The 19,238-nt window shown below is 41.7% G+C and overlaps 1 protein-coding gene across 4 annotated transcripts; it reads left to right on the forward strand.

Annotated features, from left to right (window-relative positions):
• Window positions 1–12,855: 12,855 nt before the first annotated feature.
• On the forward strand, window positions 12,856–17,663 carry LOC142609560 (L-ascorbate peroxidase, cytosolic-like). 4 transcript variants are annotated; one of them, XM_075781170.1, is made up of 10 exons: window positions 12,856–13,284; window positions 13,405–13,545; window positions 14,414–14,588; window positions 14,905–14,970; window positions 16,221–16,269; window positions 16,346–16,428; window positions 16,573–16,652; window positions 16,952–17,054; window positions 17,159–17,217; window positions 17,335–17,663. In XM_075781170.1, exons 2-10 carry the CDS (start codon window positions 13,427–13,429, stop codon window positions 17,348–17,350), a joined length of 750 nt encoding a protein of 249 aa, XP_075637285.1. In that variant the 5' UTR covers window positions 12,856–13,284; window positions 13,405–13,426; the 3' UTR covers window positions 17,351–17,663. The 4 variants fall into 4 exon arrangements, with proteins under 4 accessions (XP_075637285.1, XP_075637283.1, XP_075637284.1 ...); XM_075781168.1 differs by having other exon boundaries at window positions 12,860–13,185; XM_075781169.1 differs by having other exon boundaries at window positions 13,128–13,260.
• The last annotated feature ends 1,575 nt before the right edge of the window (window positions 17,664–19,238 follow it).

Here is a 19,238-nt window from a genome sequence, read left to right on the forward strand (position 1 = left end):
TATTGTACCGGAAAAAATACTAGCCGTACCGGCCAATTTCGGGCAATACCGGCCGGTACCGGGCGTACCGGCCGGTACAAAAAAAAAAAAAGCTTTTTTTTTTTTGGTTGTAATTTTTGAATTTTTGTAAAGTTATAATAGTAACTTATTTACATTAACTTTTTAGTATTATTTGTTTTCTTAGTATGCAATGAACAACTAAACTTTCTATTTTTTATATTGTGTTTTTTTTTTCTTTTATTTGATACTAAAGTCTAAAATTATGAATAATTTGTTCTAAATTAAGGTAATATTTTATAATAAACTTTTATATTTACTATAATATAAGTGAAATATTATATGTTTATAAACATGGTTCTAGATATTTTGGTGTGTGTGTGTATATAAAAAATAGCGGTAAATCCGAAACGGTACACCGGTATTGACCGGTATCCGAAATATATCGTACCGGTGGCCAAACCGGTACAGCCTCCGGTACGGTATTGACTTCCTTGATTTACAAGGACCAAAACCCAAATCAATAGAATCAAGATAGTATTGAAAATAACTTTTTTTTTCCCTCAATTAAATGAGATTTTAACACCATTTTAATTACTAAAATCCTTTGAGATTGCATACAATAAGAACGTTGACATTGAACTTGGTGTTCATGACAACACATAGGTGAGTGCGTCTCTAAGACAAACAGTTTGGGAGAGAGAGAGAGAGATGGAATTATTATATAAGTTAGCATTTGCGACACATGAAAATCATCCATGCGTGAGGAGAAAATTACTTGCAACCAATAAGAATAAATCACATATAAAATAAAAGTATTAAAAGTTGACTACACAAGTTAATGCCTATAGTTTCGCAAAAACTTACTCTTGGACATAACTAATGTTTTTTTTTTTTTTTTAAACTTGCCATCAACTAAATAATTGGTTGAAAATGTATATGACTTCCAATCGGGTTAGGTTAATTGCTTGGATATTTTGAAAAGCCCTAACAAAAACACTTCATCTAATAAAAAAAAGCTTAAATGACTAGGTTTTGAAAGCTGAAACATATTGGTTGAACTCTCTCTCAACAAAAAAAAAAAAAACATATTGGTTGACATTAGTTGAGCCAATGAGCACAAATTATAAGTAACAAACACGCAACTGAAGAGACACAAAGTTATCCAGTCCATTGACAAGTAAAAACAACTTTAAATACATGACTAGGGATCAAAGGCCCATAGATTCATAGAATGAATTATACACGGGTTGTTTTGAGAAATCGCTGTTCTTTTTCTTTTTTTTTGGTAAATAAAAAATGGGTAGAGGAGGCAACTGTGTAGTTTTTTTTTTATGAGGCGCGATCATAGTAGCACTTTACCGAACCCATACTCCTGGTTTATAAGTAACTCACTTATTATTCTTGATATTGTTTGAGTTGGAGGCATAGCTAACACATATGCTACTATGCTATTATGTTCTTTGGATTTTGGGATTGTGATGCCACAAACGCGTTAAAATAACAATTGTGGGGAGTAAAAAGACCTTGATGGGAATATGGGCAGTTGGGTCATGCTAAAGAATGCCGACCTGCTCTTGGGTTTAGGACTTGTTAGTACTACGGGTCGGCCCATACGCCGAGGGTCCGAGGATTCAGCCGAGGATGATTTTTCCCTTCGGACTGACACCGAAGAACCCGGGACTTCATAGTAAAGGTTAGGGAAGGACACGGACAAAACCAATGGTTAAAGGGGGTGAACCCTTGAATGTCCTAGAAGCACCGATGTTGGAGAAATATCAAAGATAAAGGCTGCTACCTCCACATTAAAGACCCTACACCTACCGCCCTGGCCGCATTAATGGGGAAGTGACACCTGAACAATGGAAGAGAAACTTCTGGTTACTATTCAAAGGCACTGAGAAAAGAAATATCTAGGCTAAGGGGGAGGTGGGGTAACACGTGTATAAAGTATTCAAAAGAGTAGTATTTAAAGAGCAATCTAAGACATGAAGGGGGGACGGACTTTTTGTAACCTAAAAGGAAAAAGAAACAGAGAGAGAGATAATATAAGAACAACTCTCGGCTTACGTCCGAGGAAGCTGATTTACTATATTCCTTGTTGTTTCCATGTATTTGCAATCTTTAGTTTGTCATTTAATCCTCACACACTTCTAACTTGGGTTTCAAGCCCACACTCTACAAATTCATATTGTTTAAGGCTCATTGGGCCTGAGCCCATAACTGTTCTTGGGGCCAGGTGCAATTGTGCGCTTACAATTGGCGTCGTCTGTGGGAATCTAGTCTAGAAGAGGTAGGGATATTATGGCAGGCCTAGGCTCTCACCATGCAGAGTCACAGGGATCACAACCGGAAGATCATTTCGAACGTCTTGAACGTCGAAGGGATCGTGAAGGGAGTGTCCATACAGAATACCCAGGCGCTAGCCATACTCATGGCGGGGGTAGCACCACCCACGAGGAGGGACCTAAATCCATGCAGAAGGAAATCAATCGTTTGAAGAGGAAGTTACGCCATGCTAAACGTAAGTTTTCATCGTCCTCGTCTAGTTCTTCCTTGGAGAAGGATAGGGGAGTTGGCTACAGCTCAAGGTCGCGCTCCCCCACCAGTGCAACGTCCTCCGGTGAGGACCACGACCAACCAACCCGCAAACGTAAGAAGTTTCGTTCTAGGGGCTTAGGCAACGATACTATGAGTAGGGCGTTGCACCAACTCTCTAAATCTCCGTTTTCACGGAGGATTGAGAGGGGAGGCTTCCCAGGAGGTTCACCCAGCCCACCTTTACCATCTATAATGGCCGGACTGATCCGGTGGAGCACGTGAGTCACTTCAACCAGAGGATGGCAGTGCACTCTCACAATGAGACTCTGATGTGTAAAGTTTTCCCCTCCAGCTTGGGACCTGTGGCTATGAGATGGTTTACCGGTCTCAAATCGGGGTCTGTAGGCTCGTTTGGGGAGTTAACTAGGGCATTCGCTTCGCTGTTCATTACGTGTAGCAGAGTCCCTCGGCCATTGGACTCGTTGCTATCCATGGCCATGAAGGAAGGGGAGACACTGAAAGCATACTCCGACCGATATTGGGAGATGTTTAACGAGATAGATGGTGACTTTGATGAGGTGGCGCTTAATACCTTTAAGGTAGGTCTTCCTACTGACCACGACCTAAGAAAGTCTTTGACGAAAAAGCCCGTTCGCAGCGTACGCCGCCTTATGGATCGTATTGATGAGTACAAGAGGGTAGAAGAAGACCAGCAGCAAGGGAAGGGAAAGGAAATGGTTATCCCGCAGGAGAGAAGGGATTTCAGGTCGGACAGATACCACAACAACAAGCCGAGGAGGGATTACTTCGGGCAATCCGGCTCGGCAAGCACCTCATTGAACAATGCGTGTTCCGAGAACCAGTGCATCAGTTACTAGAGAAAGTTCGTAAAGAGCCTTTCTTCAGATGGTCAGGCAAGATGGCAGGGGACCCTGCGAAAAGAAAACAAAATCTCTTTTGTCAGTACCATCAGGATGTAGGCCACACTACCGAGAACTGTCGGACCCTGTGGAACCATCTAGAGCGTACTGCCACGGTGAGGGAAAGTTGAAGCGAGCATTTGTGTCGGCCAGGGTAGGTCACTGTTGGTTCAAACAACCAGAGGAACAATTCATCTCGGCCCGCATTGGGAACAATTAATATTATCTTCGTTGCACCTGGTAGGACCGGCTCAGGTCCCACTAGGGTGATGGCGGTTTCCCATCCTCAGGCCGAGGATGTGGGTAGCAGGCCGAAGAGATTGAAGGGCACTTTACCCGTCTTGGGTTTCTCCGAGGAGGATAAAATAGGCGGCTGTCCGGCCATGACGATGCTCTTGTGGTTACCCTCAGGATGTGAACTATGATGTGAGGAGGGTGATGATAGATCGGGGCAGCGGTGCGGGATATCATGTACCCCTGATCTATTTAAGGGGCTAAGGTTGGAGTTGGAAGATCTAACTCCTTATGATTCCCGCTTTATAAGCTTTGAAGGAGAGCCGTTGTGCGAAGGGACGGAATCCGTTTACCCATTCAATCCGGCACGAGAAACGGTTGAGGTGGATTTCATTGTGGTTGACGCGTACTCTCCATATACAGCCATCCTCGCCGGGCCATGGCTGCACGCTTTGGGAGTCTCCCTCTACCTTGCACGTTAAGGTTAAATTCCCTCGGGGGATCATGTTAAGGAAATCCTCGGCAGCCGGGTAGTGGCCGGACAATGCATACCTCGGCCGCGGTGCTTCATCGATCGAGAAATTGAGTCATCAACTTTGCCCATCCAGGAATCATAGCAATTAACAGCTCCGGAGGCACCTGGAGCGATGACAGGAGATGAGGCTATTTGTGAGGAGTTAGAGAAGTTTGTAATAACAGATGATCCAGAGAGGTTCTTTCAAGTTGGCATACGTTCGCCACACCAGGAGAAGATGGAGTTGTTGAAATTTTTGAAGGATAATATAGATGTCTTTGCGTGGGACCCCTATGAGGCTCCAGGCGTAGATCCGAACTTCATTTGTCATCGTTTAAACGTGAATCCTGCCATTGTTCCGAGGAGGCAGCCACCTTGGCGATCTTCCCGAGAACATTCTGAGGCTGTGAAGGAAGAGGTTCTTAAACTCAAAAGGGCGGGGCTATAAAAGAAGTTTTTTACCCTGAATGGTTGGCTCACACTGTTGTTGTTAAAAAGAAGAACGGCAAGTGGAGAGTATGTGTGGACTTTATTTGCGATGTCGAACAAGGCATATCCTAAAGATTCGTTCCCAATGCCACGGATTGATCAATCGGTAGATGCTACCGTCGGACATCCTCGGATGAGTTTCTTGGACGCCTTCCAGAGGGTTACCACCAAATTCCCTTGGCGTTAGAAGATCGGGAGAAGATCGTTTTCATTACTCCAACCGGGAACTATCATTATAAGGTCATGCCATTTGGATTAAAAAATGCCGGGGCTACTTACCAAAGAATGATGACCCGAATGTTTGAACAAAGAATCGGGGGAAAACCATAGAAGTATACGTGGATGATATGGTGGTGAAGAGTAAGACAAGTAGCCTTCACACATGACAAGATCCTGGCCGACACCTTCCAGATGCTAAGGAAGTATAAGTTGCGCCTTAACGCCTCCAAGTGTTCTTTTGGCGTGGGATCCGGAAAGTTCTTGGGATATATGATTACTTATAGGGCGTAGAGGTAAACCCGGTGCAGGTGTTAAGGCTATTCGGGAATTTGCAGCCGCCTAGGAACCCAAAAGAGATTCGAAATTGATCGGAATGATTGCCGCGTTGAATAGATTTATCTCTCGGTGGCCGACTGTGCCGTCCTTTCTTTCAATTGTTGAACAAGTGGAAAGGGTTTCAATGGACCGAGGATGCGAGTTAGCTTTCCAACAACCTTTAAGCAATATCTTTCTCGGCCACCCATTTTGTCTCGCCCCGAGGTGGACGAGGTTTTGTTCGCTTATCCGGCCGTGGCTGTCCACGCGGTGAGCTTAGTCCTTGTAAGGAATGAAAGCGGAGTGCAAAGACCGATCTCCTTACGTTAGTAAGTCCTTGAATGAGGGGGTGAGGTGCGCTATCCGCCCTTGGAAAAAGCGCTTCGGCTGTAGTCCACGCCACGCGCAAACTTCCTCATTATTTCCAATCTCATAATCCTGTGGTCGTTTCGACCAAATTTACCGCCTCTCAAGGCGTGTTGCTGCGATCTTGTGTTTTCGCAAGAGGTGGCAAAATGGTGAACCATTGTGGGAGCCTTTGATGTTAAATACAAGCCTCGCACCTCGGTGAAGGGTCAGGTCCTCGCTGATTTGGTGGCGGAGTTTACCGAACCATTGTTAGAAGAAACTTCAAAAGAAGCACACATGGGTGAAAAATCAGCTTGGTCTCGATCACGGCCGTATGTGCCCTCGGCTTGGAGAGTGTATGTGGATGGGGCTGCTAATCAGAAAGTGGTCGTGTGTTGGACTTGTTCTAATGTCCCCCTAAAGGAATTGTCTTCGAAAAATCTTTGAGATTGGCCTTCTCGGCTACTAATAATGAGGCCGAGTACGAAGCGATCTTGGTAGGCATGCAAATGGTACATAAGATGGGTGGCAAGGAATCCATGTGTTCTCGGACTCTCGCTAGTGGTCGGCCAAGTCACGGGGACCATGGAGGCTAGAGACCCCCAGGAACGGGAATATTTGGCCCAGTCAAACGTCGCGGCCGAATTCGACTCCTTTGCCTTAGCTCACGTCTCTAGGAGTGGAAACACCTGCGGCAGATTCTTTGGCTACGTTGGCAACATCCTCGGCTCGAGGTTTACCGAGGGTTATTCTCGTTGAGGATTTGGTAGAACCTTCTCTTGTAATCGTTAACGCGCCTCGCATCCATCTAATAAGGCCTGGTCCTAGCCGGATGGACTCGATCGTATTTTTTCTTAAGAATGACATCCTTCCCGAGGCAGTCAAGCAGAAAAGATACGTCGAAAGGCGCCCGTTTCTGGTTGTCCGAAAGATCAAGCTCTACAAACGATCCTTTTTTCAGACCGTACTTGTTGTGTGTACACCCTGAATCAACAGAAGCATTTACTGGAGGAATTGCATGAGGGAATTTGTGGGAGCCACACTGGGGGAAGGTCCTTAGCCCATGCAGCCCCGACTCGGGGTTATTGGTGGCCCAATATGCGGAGGGAGGCTCGTGACTATGCCGAGAAAATGTGATCAATGTCGGAGGTTCGCCCCTAATATTCACCAACCCGGAGGGTTCTTAACCTCTCTCCACTTCTTTGGCCTTTCGCACAATGAGGCTTGGACATTGTAGGGCCATTTCCGAGAGCTGCTGGAAACAAAAGATGGCTGCTCGTGGGAACAGACTACTTCACTAAATGGGTTGAAGCTGAGCCCTTAGCCAATATCCGAGATGTTGATTCCAAGAAATTTATATGGAAAAATATTGTCACTAGATTCGGTATACCGCATACACTTATCTCTGACAATGGCGTTCAATTTGACAGCAATGCCTTTAGGCAATATTGTGGTGACATGGGTATCACAAATAGATACTCTACCCCAGCTTATCCTCGAGGAAATGGGCAAGCCGAGGCCGTTAACAAGGTCATAGTCAACGGGCTCAAGAAGAGGTTGGATGATGCGAAAGGCAAATGGGTAGAAGAGCTCCCTCATGTCCTGTGGACGTATCGGACCACACCGCGCAAGTCCACTGGAGAAACGCCATTCGCTATGACTTATGGAGCCGAGGCGGTGATACCACTGGAATCTGGTTTTCCTACTTTAAAGACGAGTTCTTTTAGCTCAGAGAATAACAAGGAACTCCTAGGAAAAGATCTTGATTTACTTGATGAACGGCGTGAGGCAGCTATGGTCCAAATGGCTTATTATCAGCAGAAGCTAAAACGAGGATATGATGCCCACGTGAAGCTAAGGCCACTTGCGCCTGGTGATCTTGTATTAAGGAAAGTTGTAGGCACTTCTAAGAACCCGGCTTGGGGTAAGCTTCGGGACTATGGGAAGGCCCTAACCATCGCATTGTTTTCAATAGGTGTGGCATAGGGTCGTATGGTGGCTAAGACCCAGACGAACGTGTACACGTCCATGGAATGTAAATAATCTTAGAAGGTATTATTATTAATGAAATGAGCTTTTGTCGCTTAATATTTCAAAGTTATGAGTAGCTCTTCGTGCTCGTAGCTATCATTTTTAAGAATCAAAACGAAACTTGGTTAAGTGCATTCCTCGGACCACAAACCTTGTGGAAATTGATATCTTGTCATTTGTTAAAACGGAACCTTAGCTATGCCGGGTCTTCGGACCTCTGCTTTGGGAAAATTAACATTTGAAGTTACAATTTTTAAGAATCAAACGAAACTTGGTTAAGTGCGGTCCTCGGACCACAAACCTTGTGGAAATTGATATCTTGTCATTTGTTAAACAAACCTTAGCTATGCGCCGGGTCTTCGGACTCCTTGCTTTGGGAAAATTAACATTTGAAGTTACAATTTTTAAGAATCAAACGAAACTTGGTTAAGTGTAGTCCTCTGGACCACAAACCTTGTGGAAATTGATGTCTTGTCATTTGTTAAATCAGTAACCTTAGTTATGCGGGTCTTCGGACCTCCTGCTTTGGGAAAATTAACATTTTGAAGTTATCATTTTAAGAATCAAACAGAAACTTGGTTAAGTGTAGTCCTTGGACCACAAACCTTGTGGAAATTGATGTCTTGTCATTTGTTAAACAGAACCTTAGTTATGCCGGGTCTTCGGACCTCCTGCTTTGGGAAAATTAACATTTGAAGTTACCATTTTTAAGAATCAAACGAAAAATTGGTTAAGTCTTATCTTCGGACCACAAATTTGATCAAAGTTAACTTCTTATTATGTTTGGGTGTCAATGTGTTGCTGTTTATTAACTTGGATCTTAAGTTTCATATCTTTAAGTGTTGAGCAAATTTGTGTAAGAAATGGTCCTCGGACCTTACATCCTACTAGAAAAGATGCTGTACATTACAAGTGTTTAATCGTTACACGAGATCTTCTCTTCTTTTTTAATCAAAGGCATTGTTTAAATATCTCAACCATATCACTTTCTGTCAAATCTTTAATAATGTGCGTATGATTATGTGGAAGTTATGATTGTGCAATCCTTGGAGTTAGATTTGTTTACTTTGAGAAACTTTTGTTATGTATTAATGGGAAACTTTTGCGATAAATATAAAAAGAATGAAGTAAAAACAGATGCAACACAGGTAAAAATCAAATAAAGTTGTTCTTCTTTAATCATTTGGGTATGCATTACATATAAAGGCTGAACATGGAGAAAAAGAAGCCCTAAGCTAAGTCCTAAGCTTTTGGAGGAGGATCTTGCTGAGAAGTGCTGGTTCCCTCTGTCTCTTTTAACTCCAACTCAAAAGGAGACAGAACCTTTTTTCCTTTGTCTGCTTCTTTTGTTGGAGGGACATTGGATTCCATGGCTTGGCTAAGTCCCTTCTCGGCATCTCCGCCTCCTTTCTTGTCTTTATTGGAACCCGAAGGTTCTGTAGGATCTGGAATTGGCTTCGGGACCATGGGAGGAAGAGCAGGAAGAGTTGTCTCAGGGGTAGGAGTAGCAGCAGGAGCTTCTTCAATCTCCTGTATTTCCAGGGGAAGCCAAACGTTCTCGGACTTCCTCAGATCCGAAGATAGAGGAACTCCTGCTACGTTTAAAGCTTCCCCCCATACTTTTTGACAGTATTCCCGGCATAAAGCCGCGAACTCCTCTTCGTCATTCCTCTGTGGTTGCTACCCCTTCTTCGAAACTCCTCGCCCGCTTGGCGCCCTTGTAGAGAGAGTTGGAAGGAGGCGGCTTCTTCCTTCATCGCCAAGATTATTTTTCGATTCGAGCACTCCCTTTGAGCTTGGGAGAGCTCTTCATCTCTTCGCGAAGGAGCTTGTTGTCCTTCTATACGGGTCTTCATGGTCTTCAAGTTTGACTCGACCCCATTTTTCTCTCTCCTCGGCTCGCCCATCTCCGAAGTAAGCTTCTCGTTTTCAGCAAAGCGAGGCCGAGAGGCTCGGTCTCCAGCCTAATCTCTAGCTCGGTCCTGGCCTTCTTCCGAGTGTCTTCTATAAATTTCTCGGCTACAAAGACCTCCTGAATGGCCTGCAACAAAGTATGATGGAATCAGGAATAGTAAACAACTTATGAATATTATTAAAAGTGGAATCTTCCTAAAAAAGGGAAAAACTTACCAGCGCTAAGTCTCTTTTTAGTGAGAGAAATAGTTGTGGCTAGCTCATTTTTTCCAAGGTCTCCATGTCCTTGGGCAGCAGGAGAGGGCGTTCCAACACTTCGGCCAAGTGGTGGGCATGGCATTGTTGAACCGCCCTTATCTCGGACGCGGTGGAGATGGGTGCGCCGTCCCGCCCAAAGGTCGGGGGACCGGTGTGTCGTTGCCTCGGCGCACTTCTGCCTCGTCCCCATTCTCCCCACTTTCTAACCGAGCGGGCCCTACCACTTGCCTTTGTCCGGCCTTCCGTCGCTTCGGACCGGTGGGAGTTGTTGTCGTGGTTTCTTGGGTTCCTTATTGATCGTCCTCGGTATCCCCCTTTCTCTTCTTCTTGGGATCCTCGGCTGGAAGTTTTGGCTCACTCGGGGAGGAGGGGGAGGTGGTAAAGATGGGGGAACTTGGGACGTCCCCGTCTTTTTCTCCACAACCTTTGCGGCTCTATTGGTTAGAGACCGCATCCTGCCCATATCTTCCTCGATTCGTCCTCGGGTAGGGCAACCACAAACCCTGCACCTGCAGAGGCCTCGGTGGCTTCTTCCTCCTCGTCGGAAAGTACAACAAACTGATTCCCGCGAGGTCTCTCTGTGTCTTCGAAATGGAATTGATCTATCTCGTCGTCAAGTGTATGCGAAGAAGACACCTGCTCTTCTGGAACGACAGTTGCTTGTGAGTGCACGGCGAGAGGAATTGCTGCTATGGCCTGGTTGTATAAAACGGTGTCAAGGGCGTCAGGGAGATCGTGGTCGTCCAAAAAGTTGGGCCGGGCTACGTTTATTTTTCTTCGCCTCCGATCACCTGCGATTATGGCGTTTTCTATTTCTTGGAAGTCCGAGGAGATGGGATCGTATCCTAAAATCAGATGGGCGGCTCTAAGTTGTAGGTCCTCACTGACAAACACCTCGGAGTGAAGCACTCGGTTTAGATCGGCAACGTTGCAGTGGCTCAAGCGTGGACGCACGTGTTGCTTATCTGTAAAGAAAGACGTGAAAGTGAACAACATGGTCAGATTCACATAACGAGTGACAAAGTTAAACAAATATAAACACATATTAGTGTGCATGTTTGTGAGTGTCAAGGAAGTTGCGAGGTGGGGAGGTTAATCCTAAGGTGTCACACCTGGATCTCCCCACTCAACTGGGCAGTGGAGGCCGTCGTGCCAGTTCCCAGACACGATCAAGTAGTCGTCCTTCATGCCTTTGTTGGATTTGGGCAGACGGGGAGATTAGCCAACGGATGCTGGGACCGAGACTTAATGTAATAACCTACCTTAGAAAGTTTATGGGACTCATATAGAAAGACGACGCCGTGCCAGGTGAGGTTTAAACCCATCTGCTCGTTTAGAGCATCTACACTACCCAAAACTCTAAAAACGTTTGGGAGGCATCGTATCGGGACACGGTGGTTGCGAAGGTACTCCCTAGTTACGGATCTCATTGGGAGGGTCATCCCACCCTCTATAAAGGCTATCATTGGGATGATAACCTCTCCTCTTTCCTAGAACCGGCCACGGCTTCTGGCCGGGCAATATTTTAACCCTACGTCGTGAAAATACGGTACTTGCAGCCCTAAAGCCTTCCATCCGCGGCAAGATTATCAACTAGACACTTGAATCTTCCCATTACGGAGGAACGAGAGATTAAACTCTAGGAGGGAGAATGTTTGTAGTGACGTAGGCGGAGGACAAAGACCGAGGAGAAAAGGTTAAGAATAGAAGGAGCAAGAACTTACAAGGTTAAGGTGCAAATTTCCACGGTTTTCGTGCAAGTAAGGTATGATGGCCGATGTTTTGATGGGATTAGCCCACGAGGAATTAAATGAAGGCGCAGGTTCGAAGCGTCACGACGTGGGAAAAGGCGGCCTCGAAATTATATTTGTCCCGCCTAAAATTTCGTGGAGTAACGAGGATCGTTGGATGCCCGTCTCACCGTTGAACATGGGAGACAAAGAGTAACTTCGCGCACAATAAACGCGCGCGTTTGAAAATAAAACCGCCAAGTGGCATCTTCTCGGGGACGCGAAACGATTTCCACACGTGCCACCATTTACAAAGTGTGTGAGTGGGTCTCGTCGGATCAAAACCCTATTTTTCTCCTCGGATGTCGAAAATTAGAGTTTTGAGGGGCTATTGTGGGGAGTAAAAAGACCTTGATGGGAATATGGGCCGTTGGGTCATGCTAAAGAAGGCCACCTCGGCTCTTGGGTTTAGGACTTGTTAGTACTACGGGTCGGCCCATACGTCAGAGGGTCCGAGATTCGTAGAGGATGATTTTTCCCTTCGGACGACACCGAAGAACCCGGACTTCATCAGTAAAGGTTAGGAAGGACACGGACAAAACCAATGGTTCGAGGTGAACGCCAGATATGTCCTAGAAGCTTAGATCACGTGGGAGAAATATCAAAGATAAAGTCGCTACCTCCACATTAAAAGACCACACCTACACTGCCAGCACGCGCATTAATGGGGAAGTGACACTGGAACAGTGGAAGAAAACTTCGGTTACTATTCAAAGGCACCGAGAAAAGAAATATCTAGGCTAAGGGGGAGGTGGGCGACGCGTGTTACAAAGTATTCAAAAGAGTAGTATTTAAAGAGCAATCTAAGACATGAAAGAGGGACGGACTTTTTGTAACCTAAAAGGAAAAAGAAACAGAGAGAGAGATAATATAAGAACAACTCTCGGCTTATGTCCGAGGAGGCTGAGTTACTATATTCCTTGTTGTTTCCATGTATTTGCAATCTTTAGTTTTGTCATTTAATCCTCACACACTTCTAACAGGTTTTAGCCCCACACTCTACAAATTCATATTGTTTATTATCAAATTCGAAGCTGAAACCATCTTAGTTCTTAAATGCGGAATCAGGCACTTACAACAATCATTTTAAATCTGTTTAAATATCGCTTATTAAATTAGAAATACTGTAACAAAATAGTGTGAATGGTACTATAAAATTCAGTTTTAATGAAAAATTTATTAAATTAGACAATTTGTGTGTATCATAAACAGTGCACACAGCACCGAACCCACTGACAAAGACGCAGACCCGCTGAAATTAAAACCCAGCATTCATTTTACGCCGTAACACTGGCCAAACCCCAATCTACACTTGGCTAAACGCAATTGGCAGTCCGATTACAATCTTTCCCATCTCTCAAAAAAAGCACCAACCACACACATTTTTCCGCGAAGCACAATCCTAGCCGTACGTTCAGCACGCAGCCCATCCCCACACGACTATTTTTTTTTTTTTTTTAAATCCAACGGCCGAAAAAACGAACGCTAGAACCTTCATCGATCCAGTTGTCCAATTACGACTCTTATATATATCACCTCAGTGTGCGTCTCTACTCTCTAGTCTCATCTACTCTCAGCTCAGAGCTTTTCCAAGTCTTAATTAGCGTGATCAAAGGTCTGTATTCTCTCAACGCGATTTTATGATCCGATCGTCTAGTTTGGTTGCCGAGAAAATGAAGGAAAGTTCAAAGTATAGGCCTAGAACTTGAATGATGTAGTTAGTTTCTCTCTTGTTTTGTTTTGTTACTTTTCTGAGTGCGATATAAATATGTGGATATTTGTTTGTAGCTGTAGTCTGATGGATGATATATGTGGTTTGATTTTGTTGAGTCAGAATATAGAAGAAGATCGTCTCCATGGGAAAGAATTACCCAACTGTGAGCGAGGAGTACCAGAAGGCAGTGGAGAAATGCAAGAAGAAGCTCAGAGGACTCATCGCCGAGAAAAAATGTGCTCCTATCATGCTCCGTTTGGCGTAAGCGACTCTCTCTATCTCCCTCTCTCTAATTTTAATGAGTTTCTTAATTATGACTTTTTAGTTTATTAAAATGTTAAATAATTTTTTTAGGATAAAAAATTAAAGGGTCATATAATTATAGGAAAGTCTTGAAAAAAACTGTAAAAACTGGAAAATAAGGTACGTTTGGTAACGTTATTTTAGTAACAATGTTTATATTTTTTTTAAATATGTGAGTGAAAAAGTGTGTAAAAATATGTGTAATGTTGTTTAAAAACTAAAAAATGACGTATAAAATACCATACGGCCCAGACTATATGTGTAACTCTTTTACAATATATTTAAAGGGCTGTGTTAGAAGTGGTTCCTTCATAACATTTTCACAGAATTGTCAAAAATAATAATAATAATAATAATAATAATAGGTGATGAGTTATTACTGGTTTTTATTTGAACCCACAACTTAAATTACTTTTTTACCCGTTAATAATATTGAGAATTTGCTATTTAGGATTTGTTATGAAAATGTGGTGGGAATAACATTTCTCTTTAAGATATGATTTTCGTCATCTCTCGGATTGTGGGTAAAATTATATGAAATAGTTTGTGTGCAGCAAATAATACCTATATTTTGTTAGAATATTGTTGTTGGATTATATATATTTTATGAGAGGATTCTATATAGTTCTTAACTTTGCATATGTTCATCTTATATATCAGAATTTAGGATACATGATTACGAGATAGTTCAACCAATAAAGTTTCTGATGATAAAGAGCGTAATCATCAAAAATAAACGCCATAGATTGAAACTCAATGAAAAAAAAGAAGGATACATGATTATATTAGAATAACGGAGTTTATACATGATTGTTGGGTGTTGTAGATGGCATTCAGCTGGTACCTTCGATGTGAAGACAAAGACAGGAGGACCGTTTGGGACTATAAGGCAACCAGCGGAGCTTGCTCACGGAGCAAACAACGGTCTGGATATTGCCATTAGGCTTCTTGAGCCCATCAAGGAGCAGTTTCCCATTTTGTCTTATGCAGACTTCTACCAGGTAGGTACCATGCTAGCCAGCTAAATTAAATACTACTACCATACAACCAAACTACCTAGTATAATTGATTAATTTCTCCAAGTAGCAAGGGGTACACGGTTGTTGGCTCATTGGTCTGGGACGTGACATAAATCTGAAGATTTTGATTCACTGTACTATTAGTCAATGGGGATTTCAAGTATCTCATGGACAAGCAGTTGAATACTTTAACAAAAAATGGGGACATCACTTATATAATTTGCTTTTATTATTATTTTTTTTCTTCACCTTTTGGATTTGAAATTGATAATTGCCTTTGATTTGCGTTTGCTTGTAGTTGGCTGGAGTTGTTGCTGTTGAAATTACAGGAGGGCCTGAGATTCCTTTCCATCCTGGGAGACCGGTTAGTGAACCTCAATATTCTCAACAGGATCATTATTGCTTCACCTCCAACTGTGTACATGGTTGGATTGAAAGAGTGTGTACATTGTTAATTTGAATGAGGAGCTCAATAGTGTAGACAATACAATTGCGGTAATCTGTGACACATTTGATTGGGTGAAGTGAGGAAATTGCATGAGGAAAATTAAGGAACAAAATGACTGGCTGTTCTTGAGAAGAGCAGTGTGCAATTTAAGGGATTATTTGAGAGTTGAGCAGTGATTCAATGCATGGAAGGGGAGGGGTGTATTTTGTGATCTACATCTACTAAAGAATATATAGTGATCAAACTGATTCTTAAGAGTGAATTGGCATGTCATAAAACCGAGCAAGCTAAGAACAATATAATCGATTTTAATTTTTTTTTTCTTGGTAATATATTTTTTCAGAAAACTAGTTCAAAATCATATTAAATATTTTCTCATTGAAAAAGCTATTTTAAATTTAGTTTTTTCAAGTGTCTTTCCTCCCCAAAATGAGTTTAGAAATTTTGGTGTATTTAAATGCATATTCACACCAAAAAAGTAGTTTTAAATTTGGCATTTTCACATATATATTCCCAGAACAATTGGTTATAACCTATGTCTACAAACTGGATATGTTATTGTTGGTTCAGCTTATATATGGTGAGTAATAACTGAACAAGTTTTGTAGTTTGTTAATCATCTCCTTAAGTTTAGTTTGGGATATTGCCTAGGTTGTCTTTTTCTTGTCTTTATTTGCTTCAGTATATACTGCATGCTGCTCTACATCAGTAGGGTAACATGATAACACTTGGTGAATTTTGCTTTATCAAAAAGATAAAACTAACCTATCTCACGATGTTCTAAACTCAGCTCATGTTCAATCCCGCACTAATTACAAGGCACGAATTTTAACAATTTGTTTAAATTCAAGTGATAAGCTGGTAATTTGAAAAATAAAAAATCATAAAATAATAATACACTTTTTGTGCTATTGTATATATGTGAAGTGTGGATTTTATTTTTGTTTTCCCTTTTTCTTTGGTGATAAGTTCCTTGTATAAATTCTCTTGTGCATCTAAAATTGAATGAACAGTCCTAGTTGAGCACATTTAGATGCCTGAAATTACCCTATCAATTAGTAGTTTATGTGATGTTGTTAGACTCCATAGATTGTATTAGTTAATTCTGACATATTAATGGTATAATGTATATGCGTTTAATTCTAAAAGTTACTTGTTTCTCTCAGGACAAAATTGAACCACCCCCAGAAGGTCGCTTGCCTGATGCTACCAAAGGTCAGTTAATTCATTTGTTTAAAATCAGGCCATAGCTAGATCATTGCAGGTATCTAAATTTTTGTTGTAATTCAAGGTTCGGATCATCTGAGGGATATATTTGGCCACATGGGTCTCAGTGACAAAGATATAGTTGCTTTATCCGGTGGTCACACCTTGGTATGTTCACAAATTTGAAGTTCTTTTGCCACCTCCTTTCATAATTTATTACTGGTTTTGCGGGAATGGAATATTTCTACTTTCTACTGATATTCATGAATTGTAGTGATTGTTGTTCTAAATGTTTTTGGAACCATTTTACAGGGAAGGTGCCATAAGGAGCGTTCTGGATTTGAGGGACCCTGGACCGCCAACCCTCTTATTTTTGATAACTCCTACTTCAAGTAAGACATCTCTCTCTCTCTTGTTGATTTCTTGAGTTAATGTCTTCTGGCCAAGTTGATTGTATACATTGTTTTCTTTTGTATCATCTTGCTCGTTCTTTGCATATGCTAATTCTACTACTTAAGTGTACTTTTGGATTAGCTTTTTCCTGAAACTAAATAAAAGTACCATTGTACCTATTAAAAAGTTAGGCTTTAAATAGTCCGACATCAGCAAGGGAGCCAATAAGCTAAAGAAAAAGTAGCCCATCCAAACACATGCGCAACCAACTGATTGGTTTGAATCTTATTTAAACCAGGGAACTCCTTAGTGGAGAGAAAGAAGGTCTACTCCAGCTGCCATCAGATAAGGCTCTTCTGGAGGATCCTGTCTTCCGTCCCCTTGTTGAGAAATATGCTGCAGTGAGTATCTTACTCCTGTCCTACAGTTTTATTTATTGCAAACATATTATGTAGTGTCGACAATTATCTAATGCAACTTCTGCTTTCTGTCAATTTTGCTTTAGGATGAGGATGCCTTCTTTGTGGATTATGCTGAAGCTCATTTGAAGCTCTCAGAACTTGGGTGAGTGAGAAACATGTTTGTATTCATTTGTTTCCTTGAACTGCCTAATACATGCTTTAGTATCTACTCCAAATTTTCTCGTCAATCTGACTATCAAACATTATATGACATGTCTAGATTTGCCGAATGCTGAATAAAAATTGGAGAGGTGAAATGTGGCTGCTGTCTGGTGTCTAGTCTGGAGGCTGGTTCATTCTAGTGAATTTTCTGGACTGGATGAACTTCTATTGCATGGATGTAATTGTGTGCTTTGGACCTTTAGTTTCTAGCTATGTATGCTATTACATTTGTATTAGTGTCTGTAATATAAGTATATAACTGGTGCAAAAACAGTTAAAACATTGGTGTGTTTCATTGGTGTGACCATCAATTATAGCATCTTATGTGATGGTCGTACATTGCCTATCAAAATATGTGGTGAAAAGCTTGCTCTTTCTTTGATTCTATTTTTTTTCCCCTGATGATGAAAATAGTAATTGCAGTAGAAGAGTTGGGCAGTATGGACGACTTTATAAATTGTGTTCAATCCATTTATCTGTTAATTGTGTTAGGAATATTGACTATATTCACCCAACAATTACATTGATACTAGTGTGTCTAGTGGTATGCAAATTTGCAAGTCAATGTCAATAGGAATATATCTGGAGGATTGTGATTCAAAATTTACCAAATAGGCAGAGATGGAAGTTTTTGGTTTCTTCTTTTTTTGGCTCAAGGCGTTTCAACTTTCAAGGGATGTATGTGGTTATGAATTTGGTTGGCCATACTTGGTCCGAAGTCCTTTTTTCTTGGGGGGATACATGTCATAGGAAGCAACAAGCAGTGAGGAGCCATCCAAATATCATATACATGTAGGATTTGGAATCTAAGGCAGCTACAGCCCAGCTGCCTTCAAAACTCTCCAGCGGAGTTGAATTTTTATTCCACCTCTTTCATTTTCTCCATTTTGTTCATTTTTTATCTATTTCGGCGTGTTTCATCTGCTTTGATGAGTTTCAACTCTTTAACCATTTCAGTCCCGTGTTGGCACTTGTGTGTGATATGAGTTTATTGCACTGTTTTTGAAAATTTTTCTAGATTTAAAACGTAAGTGTTGATGTTAATTGTACAGATCCACCTTGTGTAGTGTTGAGTAATCAACATAGTAATTCTACAGGCTGTCACCTACTGGCCCTCCCAGCAGCTCGTGGGTTGCTTACTACAGCTAGTAGGTATGGTGTTGGAGATGGAGAACACTGGAGAATTTGGCCACTGCTGCAGGATATTAGAATGTTGCAAAATGATTTTGAAGCTATGTTGTTGGAGCCTTGGAGGGTTTGTATTTGCAGAACTGGAACAGAGCTACTGTGGCAACATAAAACTTTATTAATCTAGTTTAGCATGTTAAAAATATGCAAAGGGTGCTATAAGTGCGTGTTTATAAGTGTTTTGTTACTTGTGAGTTCAAGTTAGCTTGGCTAATAAAATCTTTTGTCATTGTGTAAGAGACTAGGGTTTAAACCTTGCCTATATCAAAAACCAATTAATGTCTAGGCTTGATAATAAAAAGAAATTATCATAGAGTGGACATTATAAGTTGAAATTTTATAATGTCTAATTAAAAAAAAAAAACTGTTTTTGTACTTTAGATTTACTAATTCTGGTTGTAATTCAGCTTGCTTTGGTATCCAAAAACAAAAATGCTGATATATTTCATTCAGTAAATGAAATTGATATTGATATTGAACATTAATGCCAGGGTACCCTCTGGGATTTTGACATTGAAACTGAATTTAGTTTAGTCGGGCTGCATAAGTTACTGTAATATGTACACCCCCAAATTAGAGAATGTTAGAAAATGGAGAATATAGCAAGAAAGCTTGGTGAGGGGATCTAATGACAGTCCAATTTCAAGTGAAAAAAAGTGTACTTGGACTGCATATTGGACCAGATTCAATATAATTGGTGCTAGTTCAGCCCAAAACAAATCCAATTTGGTAAACGTTTCCTCTTATTGAAAACTCTCATGGAAACTAAAATAT

Source organism: Castanea sativa, chromosome 9, assembly GCF_040712315.1.
Source record: "Castanea sativa cultivar Marrone di Chiusa Pesio chromosome 9, ASM4071231v1".
Taxonomy (NCBI): domain Eukaryota; kingdom Viridiplantae; phylum Streptophyta; class Magnoliopsida; order Fagales; family Fagaceae; genus Castanea; species Castanea sativa.

Bases quoted from the DNA above. Each gene is read 5' to 3' on its own strand.
- LOC142609560 (XM_075781170.1), top strand. From the start codon at position 13,427: ATGGGAAAGAATTACCCAACTGTGAGCGAGGAGTACCAGAAGGCAGTG. The intron at 13,546-14,413 runs GTAAGCGACTCT...TGGGTGTTGTAG, and splicing joins CCTATCATGCTCCGTTTGGC to ATGGCATTCAGCTGGTACCT. The intron at 17,055-17,158 runs GTGAGTATCTTA...ATTTTGCTTTAG, and splicing joins TTGTTGAGAAATATGCTGCA to GATGAGGATGCCTTCTTTGT.